The sequence below is a fragment of the Pelophylax lessonae genome, assembly GCF_965119305.1.
Source record: "Pelophylax lessonae genome assembly, chromosome: 4".
Taxonomy (NCBI): domain Eukaryota; kingdom Metazoa; phylum Chordata; class Amphibia; order Anura; family Ranidae; genus Pelophylax; species Pelophylax lessonae.
Window position 1 is genome coordinate 121427060 of NC_138771.1, and position 19228 is coordinate 121446287.

The following is a 19228-nucleotide window of genomic DNA, read 5'->3' on the forward strand; positions in this document are numbered from 1 at the left end:
TATTGAAAAGCGCCTTACCTATTATACACCTTTTTTATCACATAAACATTCCCCTTTCCCAGGGGCTGTTTTTAGGGGAGGCAGCAGCTTTGGTGCATTGCAAAGTATTTAACATTGCGCAGAACTAGCTTTGACTTTTTTATGGTGTCCATGAAGAAATCAAGTATGAACCCTCACACTCATGCTTGTGTGTTTTTTTTTTTTTTTTTTTTTTTTTTTTTAATCACAAGGAGGATAGTTCACTTTGAGTTCATAAAACATGGTACAACAATTTACTAACATTGTTACTTGGAAATTCTTAAAAGATTATAGGAAACTGTTCAGAGGAAAAGACTGGTGTTCTGCCGAAAACTCTGACTCACTAAAATCTCCAACCACGTCACTTCCAGTGACTGTACAGAAGGAATAATTGAAGATTTAGACAAGTTGCTGTTTTCACACAACATCAGCAGCCTGTACACTACGGTTCACGACCAGTTGCCTCTTTTCACGGAACACCGGGTCGAGGAGAAACAAAGTTGTCGCCGCCTTGGAGGCAGCCATGTTGTTGGTTTTTAGCAGGCGTTACTTACAATGTCCAGTCATTTTAGCATGTATCGTAGTGTACAGGCCTGTCGATGGTCTGTGAAAACAGCAACTCATCGAAATCTCCAATTATTCCTGCTGTACAGTCACCGGTAGTGACGTGGTTGGAGATATTGGTAGGTTGGAGTTTTCAGCAGAACACCGGAACTCTGGCCTGACAAGTGGATTCTCCACCAAGACAATGCTCCTGCATAAACTTTTCTTTTTTCACAGTCCATTTTGGGAATTATAATATAATTAAATTGTCACTCCTCATATATAGTTGTATATATAATACAGGATGAACCCTTCTATTGTGTCCTAATATAAAGGGATCAGTACAGTCTTGCAATATTCTATTTCATGTAAAATTTAGTTATTTTAATATAAATATTTAAATCAATATTATATGAATACCTATAAAAATAATAATATTTTTTAAGAACCTTGTTTGTATGTGTAGTTTAGAAATATATATTTGCTCAAAAAATATGCAGAATGCTTCTCTGCCCCTTCATTGTGTGGCTGATAAATGATCTCAAGGTTAGGCAGGAAGCAGCGTAAAAGCACTGAGCCACTAAATGCTCCCTCTAATTACTTATCTACAAAGCTTTACATATAAAGCAATCATAAATTTAAAAGCAAGTATAAAAGCTTTTATTAAATCTCAGCTCTGTTCCTGTGTGCTGTGTTAAAGGGTGTGTCACTTTCCTCCAATCAGCTCTCAGAGCTCTCCTCGCTGAGCTCAGCAGAGTGTGGTTTCATCTCTCCGCCCCTTTATAAGCTTTATAATTTCTGGACTTTGAATGGCTGTAGAGGAGAGAAGACTGCAGATAAACAGGTATAACTTATGTAGGAGGATTTGTTTTATCTCAGTGTATTACCTGAGGCCAGTCACTTCACTTGGTATATGTAAGGGTTTAAAACCACTTTAAGTTAAAGCGGAGTTCCGGGCACAAAATCGGTATTTTTTTTTGTGCCCCTCCGCTAGCTACACATAACCTGAAAAGGAATTGGATAGTTATTTTTTTTTTTTTGTACACTCACCTTGTAATCGAAGATCGTAAATACTCACCTCAGGGTACTTCCTCCTCCAGCGCCGAGGCTCACCCCGTTACTTCCTGCCTCGCGATGATTCCTGGGAGCTGAACGTCATCGCTCCCAGGAATCAATGCGACGGCACCGGCCCCGCACGTCACTTCCGGGCGACGCCGCATTCCCCTGCTAAACAGCTTCTGGGCATGCCCAGAAGCTGTTTAGGAATGCGGCGCCGCACCGGAAGTGACGAGAGGGGCCGGTGTGGCGCATTCTGGGAGAAGAAGACGCGGAAGAAGACACCGAAGAGGACCGCGCCGGCTTCAGCTGCCCACAAGAGAGATGGAAACGCTGTGGAAGAAATTTTCAAAGTAAGTATTTCTTCTTGCAGGTAAGTGCGAACCGGGACAGATCAGAGGCTAGCCATTGTGGAATGTGCTAGCCCTGACTGTCCCGGGGGTATGTTCATCAAAAAATGAGATCTGTGCCCGGAACTCCGCTTTAATAGAAATTGTGTCTCGCAAAGGACTTATTAATTCATAAGATTGATAATTAAAGAAAAGGTTTTGGCATATCCTGAATTCAAGAAAACAGTGAGCTCTCCTTTGTTATGCAGATTTATATTAAAAATTCCAACTCTCCCTGGAGAGATCCTGGAATATCCCTTCAATAACTCAAAGAACCTACAAATAGGAAACAAAAGACATAAACAGTATCTTTTTTCTTCTGAATAAAATGGTTATTTAAGCTTTTAGAGCCTGCTGCACCTAACTGATATTTGATTGAAAGAGAGTATCTGTGTTGTAATACTTTTAATATGTCTTAGGATATCTGACTTGGTAATTTTTTTTCAGCTAACGCCAAACCTGCAGAGTATATACAGCAACAGCTTACAAACACCACCATCAGTGACCTTCAAGTAAGCCTTTTTTATTTACTAAATTCTGCTATGTTTTTTTATTCCTGTCTTTGAGTTGTCACCAGAACAAGAAGAAAGGAAATTTTTTAATGAGAACATACAGGACAGACAGTGAAGGGAAATGTCCTCAATCAGACACAGATGGCAAGAAATGAAAACCCTGCAAGGGTATTAGAATTACCAACTGTAGTATGAATGAAAATCCATGTTGGCTTCCATATGCAAGCATATAACTAAATTTCCTCTGACATCATTTTTAGTATTCTGTTTTCTTTCTGTTGCTTCCTTGTGTGAAATACCTGGTGATCCTGCCAGTCCTTCTAGCATTCCTATTCCAAACTAATCATGCTAGATATGATGGCACAACCTGCCCAGTGTGGTCAGTTTTCTACCTGTGCTGAGAGCACAGCCTGCCTGTCCTCCAATGGCCAAGATGGGTGCTGATATGCCCCTCTACCCTTCTCCCCCCATCCCACCACAGCTCTTCACTGGGAAGATCAGTCTGTTGTTCTTTTTCTGTCTCCTCTTGACAAGCTCCCCTGCAGTCTCCACCCCCAGCTCTCTAAACCCTTTACGCAGCCGAAAACAGAGGTCACGCAATCATTTAGACACCTTTCACACTGACGGAGCCTGCCAGCTGATCCGATCCATCTGCTCAGCAGGGGATCTCTCTGCTAAACCCAGCTGATATAGAGCGGACGTGGACACATGCACTTTTCTTAGGGGCTGTTGGATAGAAACGGACTGCCTGTCCATTTACATCCGACTGTCATCCAATCCGATCTGCCAGACGGCTGTCAGTCTGTTTTTAGCGAACAGGATTGAATCGGATGTTGATGGGTGTCAGTGGACACATGTCCATTGACATCTGCCACTCCATAGAGGGCAATGGATGGTCTGATCGGGTCCACCTGAAAAACTGACAGGCGGACCTGATCGTTCCATCTGTGTGAAAGGGGCCTTGTTGGGAAAAAAAAAGTATTTATAATGTTTTTATATGTACGCACAAATGTTTTGCCTTGCATTTCTATTTTAAAATGAATAGGTTGTTTTACAAGGCAAGGGTTTAAATATACAGTACTTTAAATTAGTTTTGGTAACCCATGTCCATCTTTCAATGCAGATATAATTGTGTTGAAGGAAATATCTCTATCAAGGCTTTTAAAATTGTAATTTTTACTATTCATGTTTCCATTTAAAATATGGAAGAGAGGAGAATGCCTGACTATACTGTTAGATTCACAGAGTGACTACAGAGAGCAAGGAAATTAGCAGGAGCTGATCTGACCAATCCGATTAGTAATATATTACGATTCTGATTTGCCTCTTAGAAAAGTCAAAGAAAGCTGAAGAAGTATATCTTTTCATAGTTACATAGTTGAATAAAAAAAACAGTCCAAGGTTTTTACACAACAGGATTCACTTTGCAAGGGAAGCTAAATGTTGCAATGGAATTGGACCCAGAGCTTAATGAAATCGGCAAAGTTTCCCTTTGCAAAGAATACCCAATAATTTACTAGGAAATAAAAATAAAAAAAAACACATTCTGTTTGCACATGATTGAATGATTGAAGTCAGTAGAGCAGGGGTCTTCAAACTATGGCCCTCCTACAATTCCCATCATGCTTCGTCATGTCTGTGAATGTCAGAGTTTTGCAATGCCTCATGGGATGTGTAGTTCCACAACAGCTGGAGGGCCTTAGTTTGAGGACCCATGCAGTAGAGCTTCACCTCTTTCACCAACCTCTGGGGCAAATTCCCTTGCAAAAAGCAACTTCCCTTGACAGCCTATTTGCCTTTAGTAAATCAACACCTATAAGACCAAAGGTACTGGCAGAAAGAAGGTAAGACCAATGAAACTCAGAAGCCTACATTGATGTCTGAAGGTTTGGCCCTCTCGCTGAAATGAACAAAACCCAAGATCATTTCCTTGATCAGTATTAACTTTCCTTGGAGTCACTTCACAATGAACTTGGGATGAATTGTGCAAGACAATTGTAGATCTCTTGATCATCAAATTAAGAGGCTAAAGCTGACCATATATGGATCCAAATTTGGCATGTTTAGCAGGGACTACTGATTTAACTGCTCACAAACAGGCTTGCTGGAAAACTTCGGTATGATCAGCATGGCAGCCAATAGATGTCAATGCTGATTAGTGTATTCAGACTGAATGCAATGATACAGCAGGAAGGATTCCTACATCCACTCCGAATGTGTGGATGGGGGAATCGGTTCTGGTTCTTTTTGTTCAGCCTTCTCTCTGAACTAAAAAAAAAACGGAGACCTGTATGGCCAGCTTACTTAATAAAAGCAAGGGATCAAGTAGACTGCACAATTATACTGTATAAAGCCACCTGGCACAACTGTTGTAGCAATGAAATGGAGGTAATATAATACAAATGGTCGTCATCAGTACAATGCCTATCTGATTTCATATTTATTTCTGTGTCACTTTAGCTTTGTTATTGTGTAGAAATAATGTTTTTTTGCACTGACTTGTTGGTTTACACCAGGGGTCTTCAAACTACGGCCCTCCAGCTGTTGCAGAACTACACATCCCATGAGGCATTGTAAAACTCTGACATTCACATACATGACTAGGCATGATGGGAATTGTAGTTCCTGAACAACTGGAGGGCCATAGTTTGAAGACCCCTGGTTTACACAGTCAGGCATCAATAATATTGCTTTACCAACTCTTACACATAGTTACATTTTTTTAATACTGTGCTTGTATGCTTTATTTATTCTGTCTTTTCTTCTAGGAATGTTGACATATCAGCAGCTACAGTGGTTCAATATGTGCGTGACTTCACAGTGAATGTGGACAGTGCACAAGTCATAAAATCTCTTGAAAAGAACACAAGTTTAGCAAGCTTAATCCGTACAGCCAGCCTGAATGTGAATGGTAAGTAACTGACATATATGTATCCCTAAAAAGAGAAATGAATGAACTTCTCAAAAACAGTTTGCCTAATTCACTAACCTGCTTTAAAAACATTCCAGCAACACTTTTTTGTATAAGCAGAGACACATATTTTCCATTACATTCCTAGACACATCACATTTTTTTCTGACCTGAACAGAGGTGTCCAGATACATTTTTTGTTTGCGTAAATTTACATTTTAACAATATTGGATTGGGAAAATAGAGCAATAAGTCGTTTATAAAAAAAGATTTGTACAGGGTGTGGTAGCACCACAACACATCCACAGGAACTTTTAGATATTCCAACCTGCGTGAGATGGTAAAAAAAACTTTTTTTAATTAAAGAATGACCCAAGAGAAAGTGATATATTTTTTTTAACATTATGCAACTATCAGCAGAAGGTTAAGAAGATTTATCAAGAAAAGAATCAATCTTTCTAATATAATCTTTCCTGGAGTTTTCCTCAGCAGCACCCCAAAGGATTAAGAATTCCAATGCCCAAGTAAAGAAAGCCTATGTTAAAAAAGGGGGATGCAGTAGCAGCAATGCAACACAATATAATATAAATATATTTATTTTTAAACAAAACAATTATGGCAGAATGCAGTATTACCACCACAAAACATCAAGAAAAAAAAATGGATTATACTGAAGATTTTTTGGGGTGCTGTACCATCACAGCATAAAATAATAAAAGAATATTTAGAAAAAATATTTTGGTGGTAAGTAATGTAGCTGCCTTTAAGGTATCATCAAGAACTTGAAAATAAGGACCAGACAGGGAGAACGTTGACATGGACATTGGACAGTGTTTAGTGCCAAGTCCCATTGGTGTGGACAAAAGATCTTGCCAGGGCAAACTTCTATAAATGTAAAAGGCTTAGCAAAAAAGATATTTGTAAAAATTAGACAGAGTTATGCATCTGGACCTCCCAATGTATGCTGGGGACAATCTCAGCTAGTTAGCATGTTTTGTGTGTGTAATAAAGTTATGTCACTATTCACTTCATGCAAAGATATAAAATTCTCTGATTTTGTTGGAATCACTTTTATCGTGGAACAGATCCGACCGCATCTGGAGTATTCCGTCCAGTTCTGGTCGCCAGTCCTCAGGAGGGATGTGTTGGAGCTGGAGAGAGTCCAGAGAAGGGCAACTAAACTAATTAGGGGATTGGAGGACCTTGACTATGAAGAGCGTCTACAATCGCTCGATTTATTCTCCCTGGAGAAGAGACGTCTGAGGGGGGACATGATAGCAATTTATAAATATCTTAATGGGGATCCCAGCTTAGAAAAAAAGCTGTTCATTCGAAGGGATTGCATGAGGACTCGAGGGCATACAATGCGATTAGAGGAGAAGCGTTTTAACCTCAGGCAACGCGGGGGGTTCTTTACTGTTAGGGCAACAAGATTGTGGAATTCTCTACCACAAGAGGTGGTTTCTGCGGGTAGTATGGTGGCTTTCAAAAGACTCTTAGACGTACATCTCAAGGATCAGAACATTCAGGGGTATGTGAGATGATTACAGCCACACACACCTACACAGGGTGAACTAGATGGACTATTGTCTTTATTCAACCTCACCTACTATGTAACTATGTAACTATGTAAGATTAAATGAGTACATTAGATGATGTGAATGATCCCACCTCAACTTTTCCGGACACTAAAGAAATGCTAAAAGCAGTTACTATATATTCCACATATACAGGATCTTCTTCGATGGAATATACAAGTAAACACTAAATATCATTGTTTTCTTATTTCAGGTGTAATGGGCAATTTGGAAGTATTTACATTTTCCCCAAGATTCACTAATATAAATTACACTTCCGATTTAAAGGACAGAAACAGTCAAAGATTCAAGCAACTAGAGCAAAATATCACAAATGCGGTAAGTGTTAATAAAATAAAGCGAATCATAGTTCTAACAACAGTTTCAATCAATAGGCACATGATCACTTTTCTTATTTTGACCAATAACACATTCTGTTCTCTAATACCAGCTGATTTAAAGTGTGTTTTTTTTTAACTCTTTCAGTACATAAAGATTACTGTAATTCAGCATTGTTCATATCAACGTCTGCCGTTTTTGTTTATATCTGTGGTTTATATTTTATTTTTTGAATGAAAATATGAATTCTAGGTTATTTCAGGATTATAATTGCAACATTGTAAATGTATGCTTTTTCTTTTTTTTTTCTTTAGCTCAGCAGTATTCTTAAAAATTTAGGTTTGGCTCAGATAGTAGTGGCTTCATTTACGTGAGTATCAACAAAGTGCTTTATGGGGAGTCTTTAGATTACAGAGAGAAATGAGTGCTGGGCTGATGGAATTTGCTGGGGGAACACATGAGTGTGCCAGACTAAATGGAGCAATACAAAACCTTTAATGAATAAAGAGACAAGTGGCAACTCACATAAATACATGTGAAACCCAGCTCTTGTCATCAAAATTCATGGAACTGGCTGCTCTGCATTCCCAGGGTATCCCTCATTCCAGACCAGGAAGTTGAATCACCATCATAGGCATACCTAGTCGCCCCTCCTGTGTGGCCCACCAGCATATGACATCACTTCCTGCCCAGTACTGTGCTCCACAGAGGCCAACACTTCCTGGTTCCAGTTGCTTCCTTTTTTTTTCACACTACCAAATCTGCAGTCGTGATATAGCTTCCTGGCCTAGAATGAGGGATACCCTGGGACTGCAGAACAGCCAATTGTGTGAATTTAAACATTCTATTTAATCTACAGCTGTTTAATTCTCTTGCTTTACTTTGTCTCTCTTTGGGAAAATGTTGATTGATTATATTGTAAGAATCTTACTTGCCAATTAAGAGAGGCCAGTCCATATCCACATTACTAGATACAGGACCCCAAACTGTACTTTAGTATATCCAATCTGGCATCAGCTGTACTTGTTTTGGAATGCTTACCTTCCTGTTTTCATTAGACTGCCCCAATTTTCAACTCTTGTAAAGATATGCTCATCATATATGGACATGTTCAAATATGGTCCTTTGTGGGTAGACTAGGGGCCATTCTTAACAGTTTTACGTGTCTCTTTTTTTCATGTAAATGGTTGGTATTTATGTGTAGTGTAATAGCTGGATTTCCTAGCCAAACTAACTTGTATTATGTTCTCTCATATACAGGTCAGGATCAGTAATCAGTGTGGTACAACTGACATTTCCTCAAGGCATCACAACTTACAACGCTGTGGCTCAGCAGATTGTGAATAACCAAAACATTCTGCAGAACTACAATCTGACCTTGGATCCTCAATCAGTATGTAAGTGCCTAAATACCATGCTGTTTCACTTGATAGGTGACACAATATGCCTAACACCAAAACTGAGCAGGGATTGATTAAAATTCCTATGAGATTATTTTACTGTCAGTGCCACTTTGGGGAATTTTTTTTACTTTAGGTATGTATGGGTCTACCTGATATGGATGACTCTAATGTATGAATATAAAGTCAAGGTAGCTGCAAAAATGTTACTTGCAGTTTTAGTTCCATTCTTTTTGTCTAATCCGTATGATTTTAAAAAAATGGTTGGTGTCTGCACATAGGCACCGACTCCCTGTTGCATAAATGTGAATGAGATGGGTAAAAGATGGCTACAATTGTGGAGAACTGCTCAAACGCATTTCGCCCCTTTCAGGGCTTAACTCTCTAAATATTTTGGTTTGTTTATTAAGGGAGTATAGAGAGCACTGGAGATATTTAAAAATCTAATGTCCATGTATAAAAAAATCTGAATTTAGCTTTTGTGATCAGGCTTCTTGCAGATAATATCCTACTGACTTATGTTACTGCACATTGTCAATACCCTTTTTGTTTATCAATAATTCCACTGGTGTAAAGCCCGCCATAAACTGAGTGAATTTCACCTGCTTTCTAATGAACTGTGAAAAAATTGAAAAATTAAAAATCAAAAAATTTGTGGCCATACTGTCACCACTCTATGCAAATCACTTCAATTCATATACTGAAGAAGTCAGGCATTAAATCGTCAGCTGAACAGCAACTGCATCCAATCAGATGCAGTCAGTGTCTGGGTAGAGAACCTTTAACCACTTAAGCCTCCGAGGATTTGGCTGCTCAAAGACCAGGCCCTGTTTTGCGAATTGGCACTGCGTGAATTTAACGGACGTGCACCGCTGTACCCAAATGAAATTGACATCCCACAAACAGAGCTTTCTTTTGGTGGTATTTGATCACCTGTGCGATTTTTATTTTTTGCACTATAAACAAAAAAGAGCGTCAATTTTGAAAAAAATAACAATATTTTTCACATTTTTTGAAATTCTCAAAAAAAAAATGTAAAGATCTAAATTTTTTAACATTTTAGGCCAATTTGTTTTCTGCTACATATTTTTGGTAAAAAAAAAATCGCAATAAGCGTATTTTGATTGGTTTGCACAAAAGTTATTGCGTTTACTAACTACGGGAAAGATTTATGTAATTTTTATTGTTTTTTTTTTTTTTAACTAGTAATGGCGACGATCTGTGATTTTTTTTTTTTTGCGGGACTGCGACATTGTGGCAGACAGATCGGACCCCTGACTGACATTTTTGACACTTTTGGGGGTACCAGTGACATTACTACAGTAATCAGTGCTATAAATATGCACTGTTACTGTAAAAATTACACTGGCAGGGAAGGAGTTAACTTTATTGGTGATCAAGGGGTTAAGTGTGTCCCTAGGGGTGTGATTCTAACTGTTAGGGGGCGTGGCTAGTGAAGTAATCACAGAGACATACGATCCTACATAGCAGGATCGCCTAGCCTCTGTCATTACTTCAGGGAGAATGACAGACGGCTGTGTTAACATCAGCCGTCTGTCTTTCTCCCTCTCCTGAGGGAGCTTGCGAGTGGCCGGCGGACATCGGAGCCGTCGGTCACACGCGCAGGCTAGGCAGGGAACCGGCGCGCTCCCGCCCCCTACAGGCTCGCGGGGAAGTGACGTACCCATCCGTCACTTTGTCTGTAGGGGGCTGACTGCCGCAGTATATAGTCGTGCGGCGGTCGGCAAGTGGTTAAAATTTACTCTGGCATTAGTGCTTGACCAAATTGCTAAAAAGATAGTGGGTAACCCAGAAAAAGATTTTTAACAGACTGAAAAAAAAGATAAAAATCTTGAGGTGAATTTCTTGGATTATTGTTATATTCTTTGTCCTGCAGGATCCTCAAAATTGTACCAATTGGGGCAAAATTTGATTTTGAATAATTGTTGCACACATCATTAGTTATATGGAACTTCATTTATATAAATCATTTCCAGGAGAAGTACTCTTACTTGCGTAGTTGTAGTTGGTCACATTTTGCTGGACTTGTTCTATATTGTTAAACATGTTTCGTTCCGGCAGCTACTTTGGTTCTAAAGTGTGTCAGGAATACCACAGCATTTATAGCCATGAAAGTAACTCAGTTACCTTAATCCAATCACCATGGAATGTGTCAAAGCAGATGATTATGGACAACGAACAGGATGGCAGATGTAAACGTTAATTAAAACACCCTTTTCTATTACATTATACAGTCACATGGTGCCATGACGCTTGAGCCAGGTGCACATTTTGGACACATAACCCAGCTTTTTTGCAAAAGGCATGCAGAATGCCATCAAAATCAAACTGGATCAAACATCTCCAAATTAAACTGTGGGTCATAAATATTGCTGTTTCAAATCTCTACTCAAGCGATTTACCAAGAGTTTACACTTACAGCCATGTGACTTGAACAATCAATATATATTTCATTTAGGTACCACTGGAACAAAAATGATGAGCTGCATGCACTCCAGTTATTGCTAAAAACATGCAGTGGGCTCCCAGACACTGCTTATATAATCCACAGATAGAAGGGAGGAAGCACAGAACTCCTTGCTCCTTTCTTGATCTTTCATGTCATATAAAACAATGGCCATTTCGGAAGTCTCTGCCCTTTTTTCAGGTTCACAAAAAATGAAATAAAGAGGAAAGAGCAAGAAGAGCTATGCTTTATCCATATACACTGTAGCGGGGTGCCTGTGAGACATGTTAAAATGTCAGGAAAAGTGATTGATGGGATATATGTTCCTCCACGGATTCTTAGATTTGCAATTTAAGGTAATACCAGCAAAGACTAGAGTAAAGAGAGAGAGTTCTTTACCCTTTATTAGTAAAGTTAGTTTCCGGGCTGGTTTTACTGGAAGTCTGATAGAGCTCTGGGTGGGACAGATTCCCAATTCTGTGGACCACAGTTTAATGGTCTTGATTAGGGCAGCTGGTCCTAGATCTCAGTAAGAGTGTGGATGTCTCCATGTGAAGAAGTAAGGCTGGCCTTACATGTTCAATTTCCTTGCACAATTTTCCGTTAGATTTACCAATATCCATATAATATAAGGTCAAAACTAAACAACACTTTCAATTGTATCCTATAAGGCAACGTTGAAGGTAAATCTAAAGAAAGTTGTACAGAAAATTGAATAATGTACGGCCAGCGTAACTGGGAGCATGGCTGCTTATCCCTGAAACTTGGATACAAATGTTTGCTATGTAAAGGACACTTGCTTTAGAACAAGGACTTTATCAGACTACAGCCACAGTAAGGCTCAACAGAGCAGAAGTTTAATTTTGTTTGTTTCATGGCAAGGAGTGTGTTTCTTTTGCTATGAATTTTCCTGTGGATTAAATATGACGTTTTTTCTAAAGAAACTGTGAGCGTGTCCCTGCATTGAGTCTAATCCCCCTACAACACATTTACACATTATATAAATATATATATGTATATACTATATTGTCAAATGTATTGGGACACCTACCTTTACATGCACATGAACTTTAATGCCATCCCAGCCTTAGTCCGTAGGGTTTAATATTGAGTTGGTCCACCCTTTGCAGCCATAACAGCTTTAACTCTTCTGGGAAGGCTGTCCACAAGGTTTAGGAGTGTGTCTATGGGAAAGTTTGACCATTCTTCCAGACGTGCATATGTGAGGTCAGACACTGATGTGGACGAGAAGGCCTGGCTCGCAGTCTCTGCTCTAATTCATCCCAAAGGTGTTCTGTCGGGTTGAGGTCAGGACTCTGTACAAGCCAGTCAAATTCCCTCACCCCAAACTCGCTCATCCATGTCTTTATGGACCTTTCTTTGTGCACTGGTGCGCAGTCATGTTGGAACAGAAAGGGGCCATCCCCATACTGTTCCCACAAAGTTGGATCTCAACTCGATAGAACACCTTTGGGACGAATTAGAGTGGAGACTGCAATCCAGGCCTTCTTGTCCAAATCAGTGCCTGACCTCACAAATGCGCTTCTGGAAGTATAGTCAAACATTCCCATAGACACACTCCTAAACCTTGTAGATAGCCTTCTCAAAAGAGTTGAAGCTGTTATAGCTGCACAGGGTGGGCCAACTCAATATTGAACCCCACAGACTAAGACTGGGATGTCATTAAAGTTCATGTGCATGTAAAGGCGTCCCAATACTTTTGGTAATATAGTGTGTGTGTGTATATATATATATATATATATATATATACAGTCAGGTCCATAAATATTGGGACATTGACACAATTCTAATCTTTTTGGCTCTATTCACCACTACAATTCGTTTGAAATGAAACAATCTAATCTTTTTGGCTCTATTCACCACTACAATTCGTTTGAAATGAAACAAACAATATGTGCTTTAACTGCAGACTTTCAGCTTTAATTTGATGGTATTTACATCCAAATCAGGTGAAAGGTGTAGGAATTACAACAGTTTGTATATGTGCCTCCCACTTTTTAAGGGACCAAAAGTAATGGGACAGATTAACAATCATAAATCAAACTTTCACTTTTTAATACTTGGTTGCAAATCCTTTGCAGTCAATTACAGCCTGAAGTCCGGAACGCATAGACATCACCAGACGCTGGGTTTCATCCCTGATGATGCTCTTCCAGGCCTCTACAGCAACTGTCTTCAGTTCCTGCTTGTTCTTGGGGCATTTTCCCTTCAGTTTTGTCTTCAGCAAGTGAAATGCATGCTCAATCAGATTCAGGTCAGGTGATTGACTTGGCCATTGCATAACATTCCACTTCTTTCCTTTAAAAAACTCTTTTGTTGCTTTCGCAGTATGCTTTGGGTCATTGTCAATCTGCACTGTTAAGCGCCGTCCAATGAGTTCTGAAGCATTTGGCTGAATATGAGCAGATAATATTGCCCGAAACACTTCAGATTTCATCCTGCTGCTTTTGTCAGCAGTCACATCATCAATAAATACAAGAGAACCAGTCCCATTGGCAGCTTTACATGCCCACGCTATGACACTACCACCACCATGCTTCACTGATGAGGTGGTATGCTTTGGATCATGAGCAGTTCCTTTCCTTCTCCATACTCTTCTCTTCCCATCACTCTGGTACAAGGTGATCTTGGTCTCATCTGTCCATAGGATGTTGTTCCAGAACTGTGAAGGCTTTTTTTAGATGTTGTTTGGCAAATTCTAATCTGGCCTTCCTGTTTTTGAGGCTCACCAATGGTTTACATCTTGTGGTGAACCCTCTGTATTCACTCTGGTGAAGTCTTCTCTTGATTGTTGACTTTGACACACATACACCTACCTCCTGGAGAGTGTTCTTGATCTGGCACATTGTTGTGAAGGGTGTTTTCTTCACCAGGGAAAGAATTCTTCGGTCATCCACCACAGTTGTTTTCCATGGTTTTACGGGTCTTTTGGTGTTGCTGAGCTCACCGGTGCGCTCTTTCTTTTTAAGGATATTCCAAACAGTTGATTTGGCCACACCTAATGTTTTTGCTATCTCTCTGATGGGTTTGTTTTGTTTTTTTCAGCCTAATGATGGCTTGCTTCACTGATAGTGACAGCTCTTTGGATCTCATATTGAGAGTTGACAGCAACAAATTCCAAATGCAAATAGCACACTTGAAATGAACTCTGGACCTTTTTATCTGCTTATTGTAAATTAGATAATGAGGGAATAACACACACCTGGCCATGGAAGAGCTGAGCAGCCAATTGTCCCATTACTTTTGGTCCCTTAAAAAGTGGGAGCCACATATACAAACTGTTGTAATTCCTACACCTTTCACCTGAATTAGATGTAAATATCCTCAAATTAAAGTTGAAAGTCTGCAGTTAAAGCACATCTTGTTTGTTTAATTTCAAATCCATTGTGGTGGTGTATAGAGCCAAAAAGATTAGAATTGTGTCGATGTCCCAATATTTATGAACCTGACTATATATATATATATATATATATATATATATATATATATGTATGTATGTATGTATGTATGTATGTATGTATGTATATATATATATATATATATATATATATATACATTCTGCATTTGTCACTAAACTATCTGTTAGGTGAAGACGTGATCTTGAACCATTGGTGATGTGGAGAAGGTGGAAGTTGGTATAATAAGGGGCAATAACAATGCTGGTTATACAAAAAAAATAATAAATCATACATTGGGCATTATTGACTTCTCAATCAATAATTTTAGTCTGATCTTTAAATATGTTTTTTTTTTCTCTTTAATATTTCAGATGTGTCTGCTGCAACCAATCCCCCTATTGAGGGTTCTTTCCCCAGCTATGCAGTAGCCATCATTGTTATGTGCATCTTGGCCATCTTGTGCATCCCTGTGTGTATAATCCTGGTGAGTGCTATTCTAATCAATAGGAACTGAGACATGCTGATGTTCTATTACACATACAGAGCCACCCAGAAATCCATAAAGTGATATGATCTTTTAGTAGTAAGCGCACCATCTTGTATGCATTGTGTAACCATTCATGTTTTGCCTACGGAGAGAAGCAGGGGAGGCATGCTGCAGACATATTCAATGCTAGCTTATATGTAAACCCAATCACTAAAATCTCATAAAAAATTGAACACGTCAAAGCTATTTTGAAGGTAATTTTCAATAGGTTTAAATCTGAAGCTTTCATTAAAATAATATATGGAGACCCTGCAGCAAAAAAAAAAAAAAAATAGCAATTGTTTAATACAGTGTGCAAGCTAAATGCCTTTTTAGTTTGGGTTTACATTTACTTTAATAATAAGCAAAGGTTAAAATCTGTGAATTTAGTGTAATTAATTTGCTCTTTCCCATTTCTAGTCTTTGAAAACAGATATGTGCATGAAGCTCCGCCGTGCTTTCACACTCAAGCCACCATATAAACACATTGAAGGAGTGAGTTTCATGCCTGGCATAACAAGCTATAGGGTAAGAAAATCTTTTATGTCTTTTAAATGCAAACCTTTCCTCCTCCTATAGAGGACTTTTCTTAGAGCTCTACTGCTTTGGCAGTGCTGTACCGCTCTCTATTAGCCTGTCCTTTTGGTATTCACTGTTGAAGCTATTTCCTTGTCCCAATGTGCATTACCTTTTCAAATTATCTAGTAGTAGTTGGTGACATTTAATTGGACTTTTGCCATTCATCCAAGTAGCTTCCCTGGGTCTAGTGAGTGTCCGAAACATAACCCAGCATTTATATCCATATGGGCAAAGTTAAATAAAAGCATACTTAGTACAGTTATCCAATACATGCAAATTTCCCTGGATTTAATGTGTTTAAAAACACTGCAAGTACAGAAAAATACCGGTTGATCTGCCAGAAATCTAGAGAACTCCTGAAATCCTATTTGGGCAGACAATACAGTGCTTTTCGTACACTGAAATGCCAACCAGGGTTTTCAGCCCTAGCTGCTGAACTACAGAAACTCCACCAATTCCGCATTGCTCTGTTCCATTGATTTTCCAGTGAAACAGTGTTGCAGAGTTGTCTCAGAAACACACCGTGCATAAGGTAGGGGCTTTTAGTAGAAGTAGCCCTGGGCGCTTGTATATATATTAGTTGCAACTATGGTTCCAACAGTTGCTTCTGCAACTTTCTACAAGCTTGGTGTCACAGGAAGCATTAAAAGCTATTTCTTATTACAGGAACAAGGTAAAAAAAATGAATTATGGGACATGTTCTAGAGAGGAAGAGAAGGGTTGGGGTTAAGTTTGGGTAAGGCCTGGACGTACACATAAGGAAAAATGAACATTTGTTCAAGGACAGTAAGGTGCACATTCTAGACAATTGGTGCATTTACATTAAACTTAAACAACCACCCCAAAACAAAAGCCAACCATTAGGTTGATTGACTAAAGGCAAATATGCTGTTCAAGTTTCAAGGAAATTTTCACTTTACATGGGAAATGTTCCCCTAGCTTAAAGGGGTTGTAAAGTCAGAAGGTTTCTTTATCTTAATGCATTTCATGCATTAAGATAAAAAGCCTTCTCTATGCAGCAGCCCTCCTAATACCTACCAGAGCACCTCTCTATCCAGCAATGTCCATGAGTGCCTCAGCCATCTGGGATTCTCTCTCCTGATTGGCTGAGACACAGCAGCGGCGCCATTGGCTCCAGCTGCTGCCAATCAGGAGAGAGAGGAGGGGCCAAAGAGCAGTACCATGTCTGAATGAATACATGGAGCTGCAGCTCTGCTCGGGTGCCCCCATAGCGGAGGGAGGGGCCAGGAGCTCCAGCCAGGGACCTGAAAAGAGGAGAATTTGGACTACCCTGTGCAAAACCACTACATAGAAGGAGGTAAGTATAACATGTTTGGTATTTTTGCAATGTGAATTTTTCACCACATTCACTTAGCTCTGGAAAAAATTCCCATGCAAAGTGAATGGCCTCTTTCACTTTAATAAATCAACCCCCATCTGTCATCTACCGACAATGCCATCTTAACATCAACCCTAACAAGTCATACCCTTCATAATCCAATAATTTTGTTTTCATCTTTTGTTTCACCAAAGTTCCATTTTTGATTTCCCTCACAGTACTGGGAAGTGATGGGAAATCAAGAAATGGTTGTTGAATAACAAATTATTTGTTCGATTTTACCTAATTTTACTTAATTTCTCCTTTTAGAGCCATTCATATGAGCTACCACATTGATCACCAGTTTAAGAAAAGAAAAGAATGCATATTTATGAAACTATTTAATGGATAAATCAAAAAGTTCATACTCAACAAGTCTGCCTTCGAAAATGGATCGTACTTTGCCCCAAGAGTTGGAGTATTTATGTATCATGATATTTTTGTTATGGAAAAATTGCGTCCATATTTTAACAAACATTCAAGAGATTCTTCAATGACTTTATGCATTTGCACCTTATTCAAAGCATATCATCACTAAGACGATCCAACTGCTTCTTTTCTATAGATATACGGTCATTTATTCTTATTCATTTATTCATCTCAGTCATTAAAAAAAAAAAAAAAAAAACATGCTATATAGGTCAAGCACGCAAAAAAGGGTTTATTTTGGTTTTACTTTTTTATCTAATGCAGGTTTTTTATAGTTAGTATTAAGACTTTTTCAACCGGTGTGATGACTGCATGGAAAGGTCGGAGTAGGTTGGAGAGTTAAATAATGCTACTTTTATTATTTATTTTATATGTTAATTTATAAAATCGGTGGATTAGAAATGATTTATAGAAATATATAAATCAAACATGTTAGCCAATGGTAGAAGTAGACGTTGTCTCTCAAAGACATATTTGGAGCCAATTGGACCAAATATGGAGTCAGTGGAACGCCATTACATGGGACCTAGGACCGTTACATACACCCGGAACTGTGTCAGTGAAATGCCATTGCATATACCTGGGAGACGTTTATATTGACCAGGCCCCCATTTACACTGCTGTCAAGTGAGTGTGAATTTTGGAAGGTGGTGGATTTAAGCATGTATCAGTTGGGTGTATCACCATATGAGCAACTATATACACTATTATTGGCACAGAATGGATTAATGGATGCTTTATTTTTATACAAATATTATTATATACATATATTATTTTCACAGGTGCTGGAACACTTATATTGTATGTTTTTTTTTTTTTGTATGTTGATTTGGGCACTAATTATCCACACATTGGTTAGTGCAGCTACTATAGATTTTTCACTTGTATACACTCCTGTAAGGAGTCACTTTAGCCACAGCAAACCACATATTGGCTACTAGTTTAAGGTTTAGTTTGCGTCAGTGACACATATATATAGTGGCTGAAACCGGAAGCTTTTGTATTGTTTGTTTAACCACTTCCCATCCATTTCAAAGGTTGATATCTCGGTCATTGCTGCAGCAATGATCGAGAAACAATTTGTTAGGGCAGGCGATCCCTTCAATGTAAAAGTAACCCTAGTGGCTAAGAAGCTGCTGGATTACTTTTACAGGCTGCTGAAGGGGGTCCCTCCCCTGCGATCGGGGAGAGCGGTAAGGATGGGACTGGTGGAATCCGGTTCCTGGGACAAAGTGAGAGGAATTGATGTTGTTACTCACACTGTGTATTATCAGAAACCGGAAGCAAAAAGGATTTCAGCACTTCTGGTTCTGGTTTTGGTTTTAAGGCTGCAAAAAAAAAAACACCTGGTGCTCCTAAAAGCAGCTGTAAAAACGCTGTGTGCACATGAGGCCTGAAAATTCAGTATAATCTTGCTTGAAAAATCTTTCATGTTGCAAATGCTGTCTGTCTGCTGGCCATCTCCTCCTACAACTTCCTAGATTTTCAGGTTTTCAGCTTCCCCTCTGCTGTATACTTTCAATTTTTAAGGACTACATATCCCATGGTGTAAACAGAAGGAGCAGGGCTATTACCATTACAGCTCACCAATAAACAACCCTTTACCTTTGAAACCACATTTTCTCAAGAATATCATCAAATAACCAAAATAATAAAGAGGAATTTGCCTACATTGTATACAAAGG

The 19228-nt window shown here is 39.0% G+C and overlaps 1 protein-coding gene across 1 annotated transcript in view; it reads left to right on the forward strand.

Annotated features, from left to right (window-relative positions):
• Positions 1–17411, forward strand: part of LOC309554552 (uncharacterized protein) — a gene marked incomplete at both ends in the record, with an annotated part of 66243 nt that extends 48832 nt beyond the window's left edge. The window contains 8 exons of the mRNA XM_082256292.1: positions 2454–2518; positions 5287–5429; positions 7221–7345; positions 7660–7715; positions 8606–8742; positions 15003–15115; positions 15578–15685; positions 17385–17411. Of these exons, the coding sequence (XP_082112418.1) occupies positions 2454–2518; positions 5287–5429; positions 7221–7345; positions 7660–7715; positions 8606–8742; positions 15003–15115; positions 15578–15685; positions 17385–17411 (774 nt within the window). The remainder of the gene's footprint in view (positions 1–2453; positions 2519–5286; positions 5430–7220; positions 7346–7659; positions 7716–8605; positions 8743–15002; positions 15116–15577; positions 15686–17384) is intronic.
• Positions 17412–19228: the final 1817 nt, after the last annotated feature.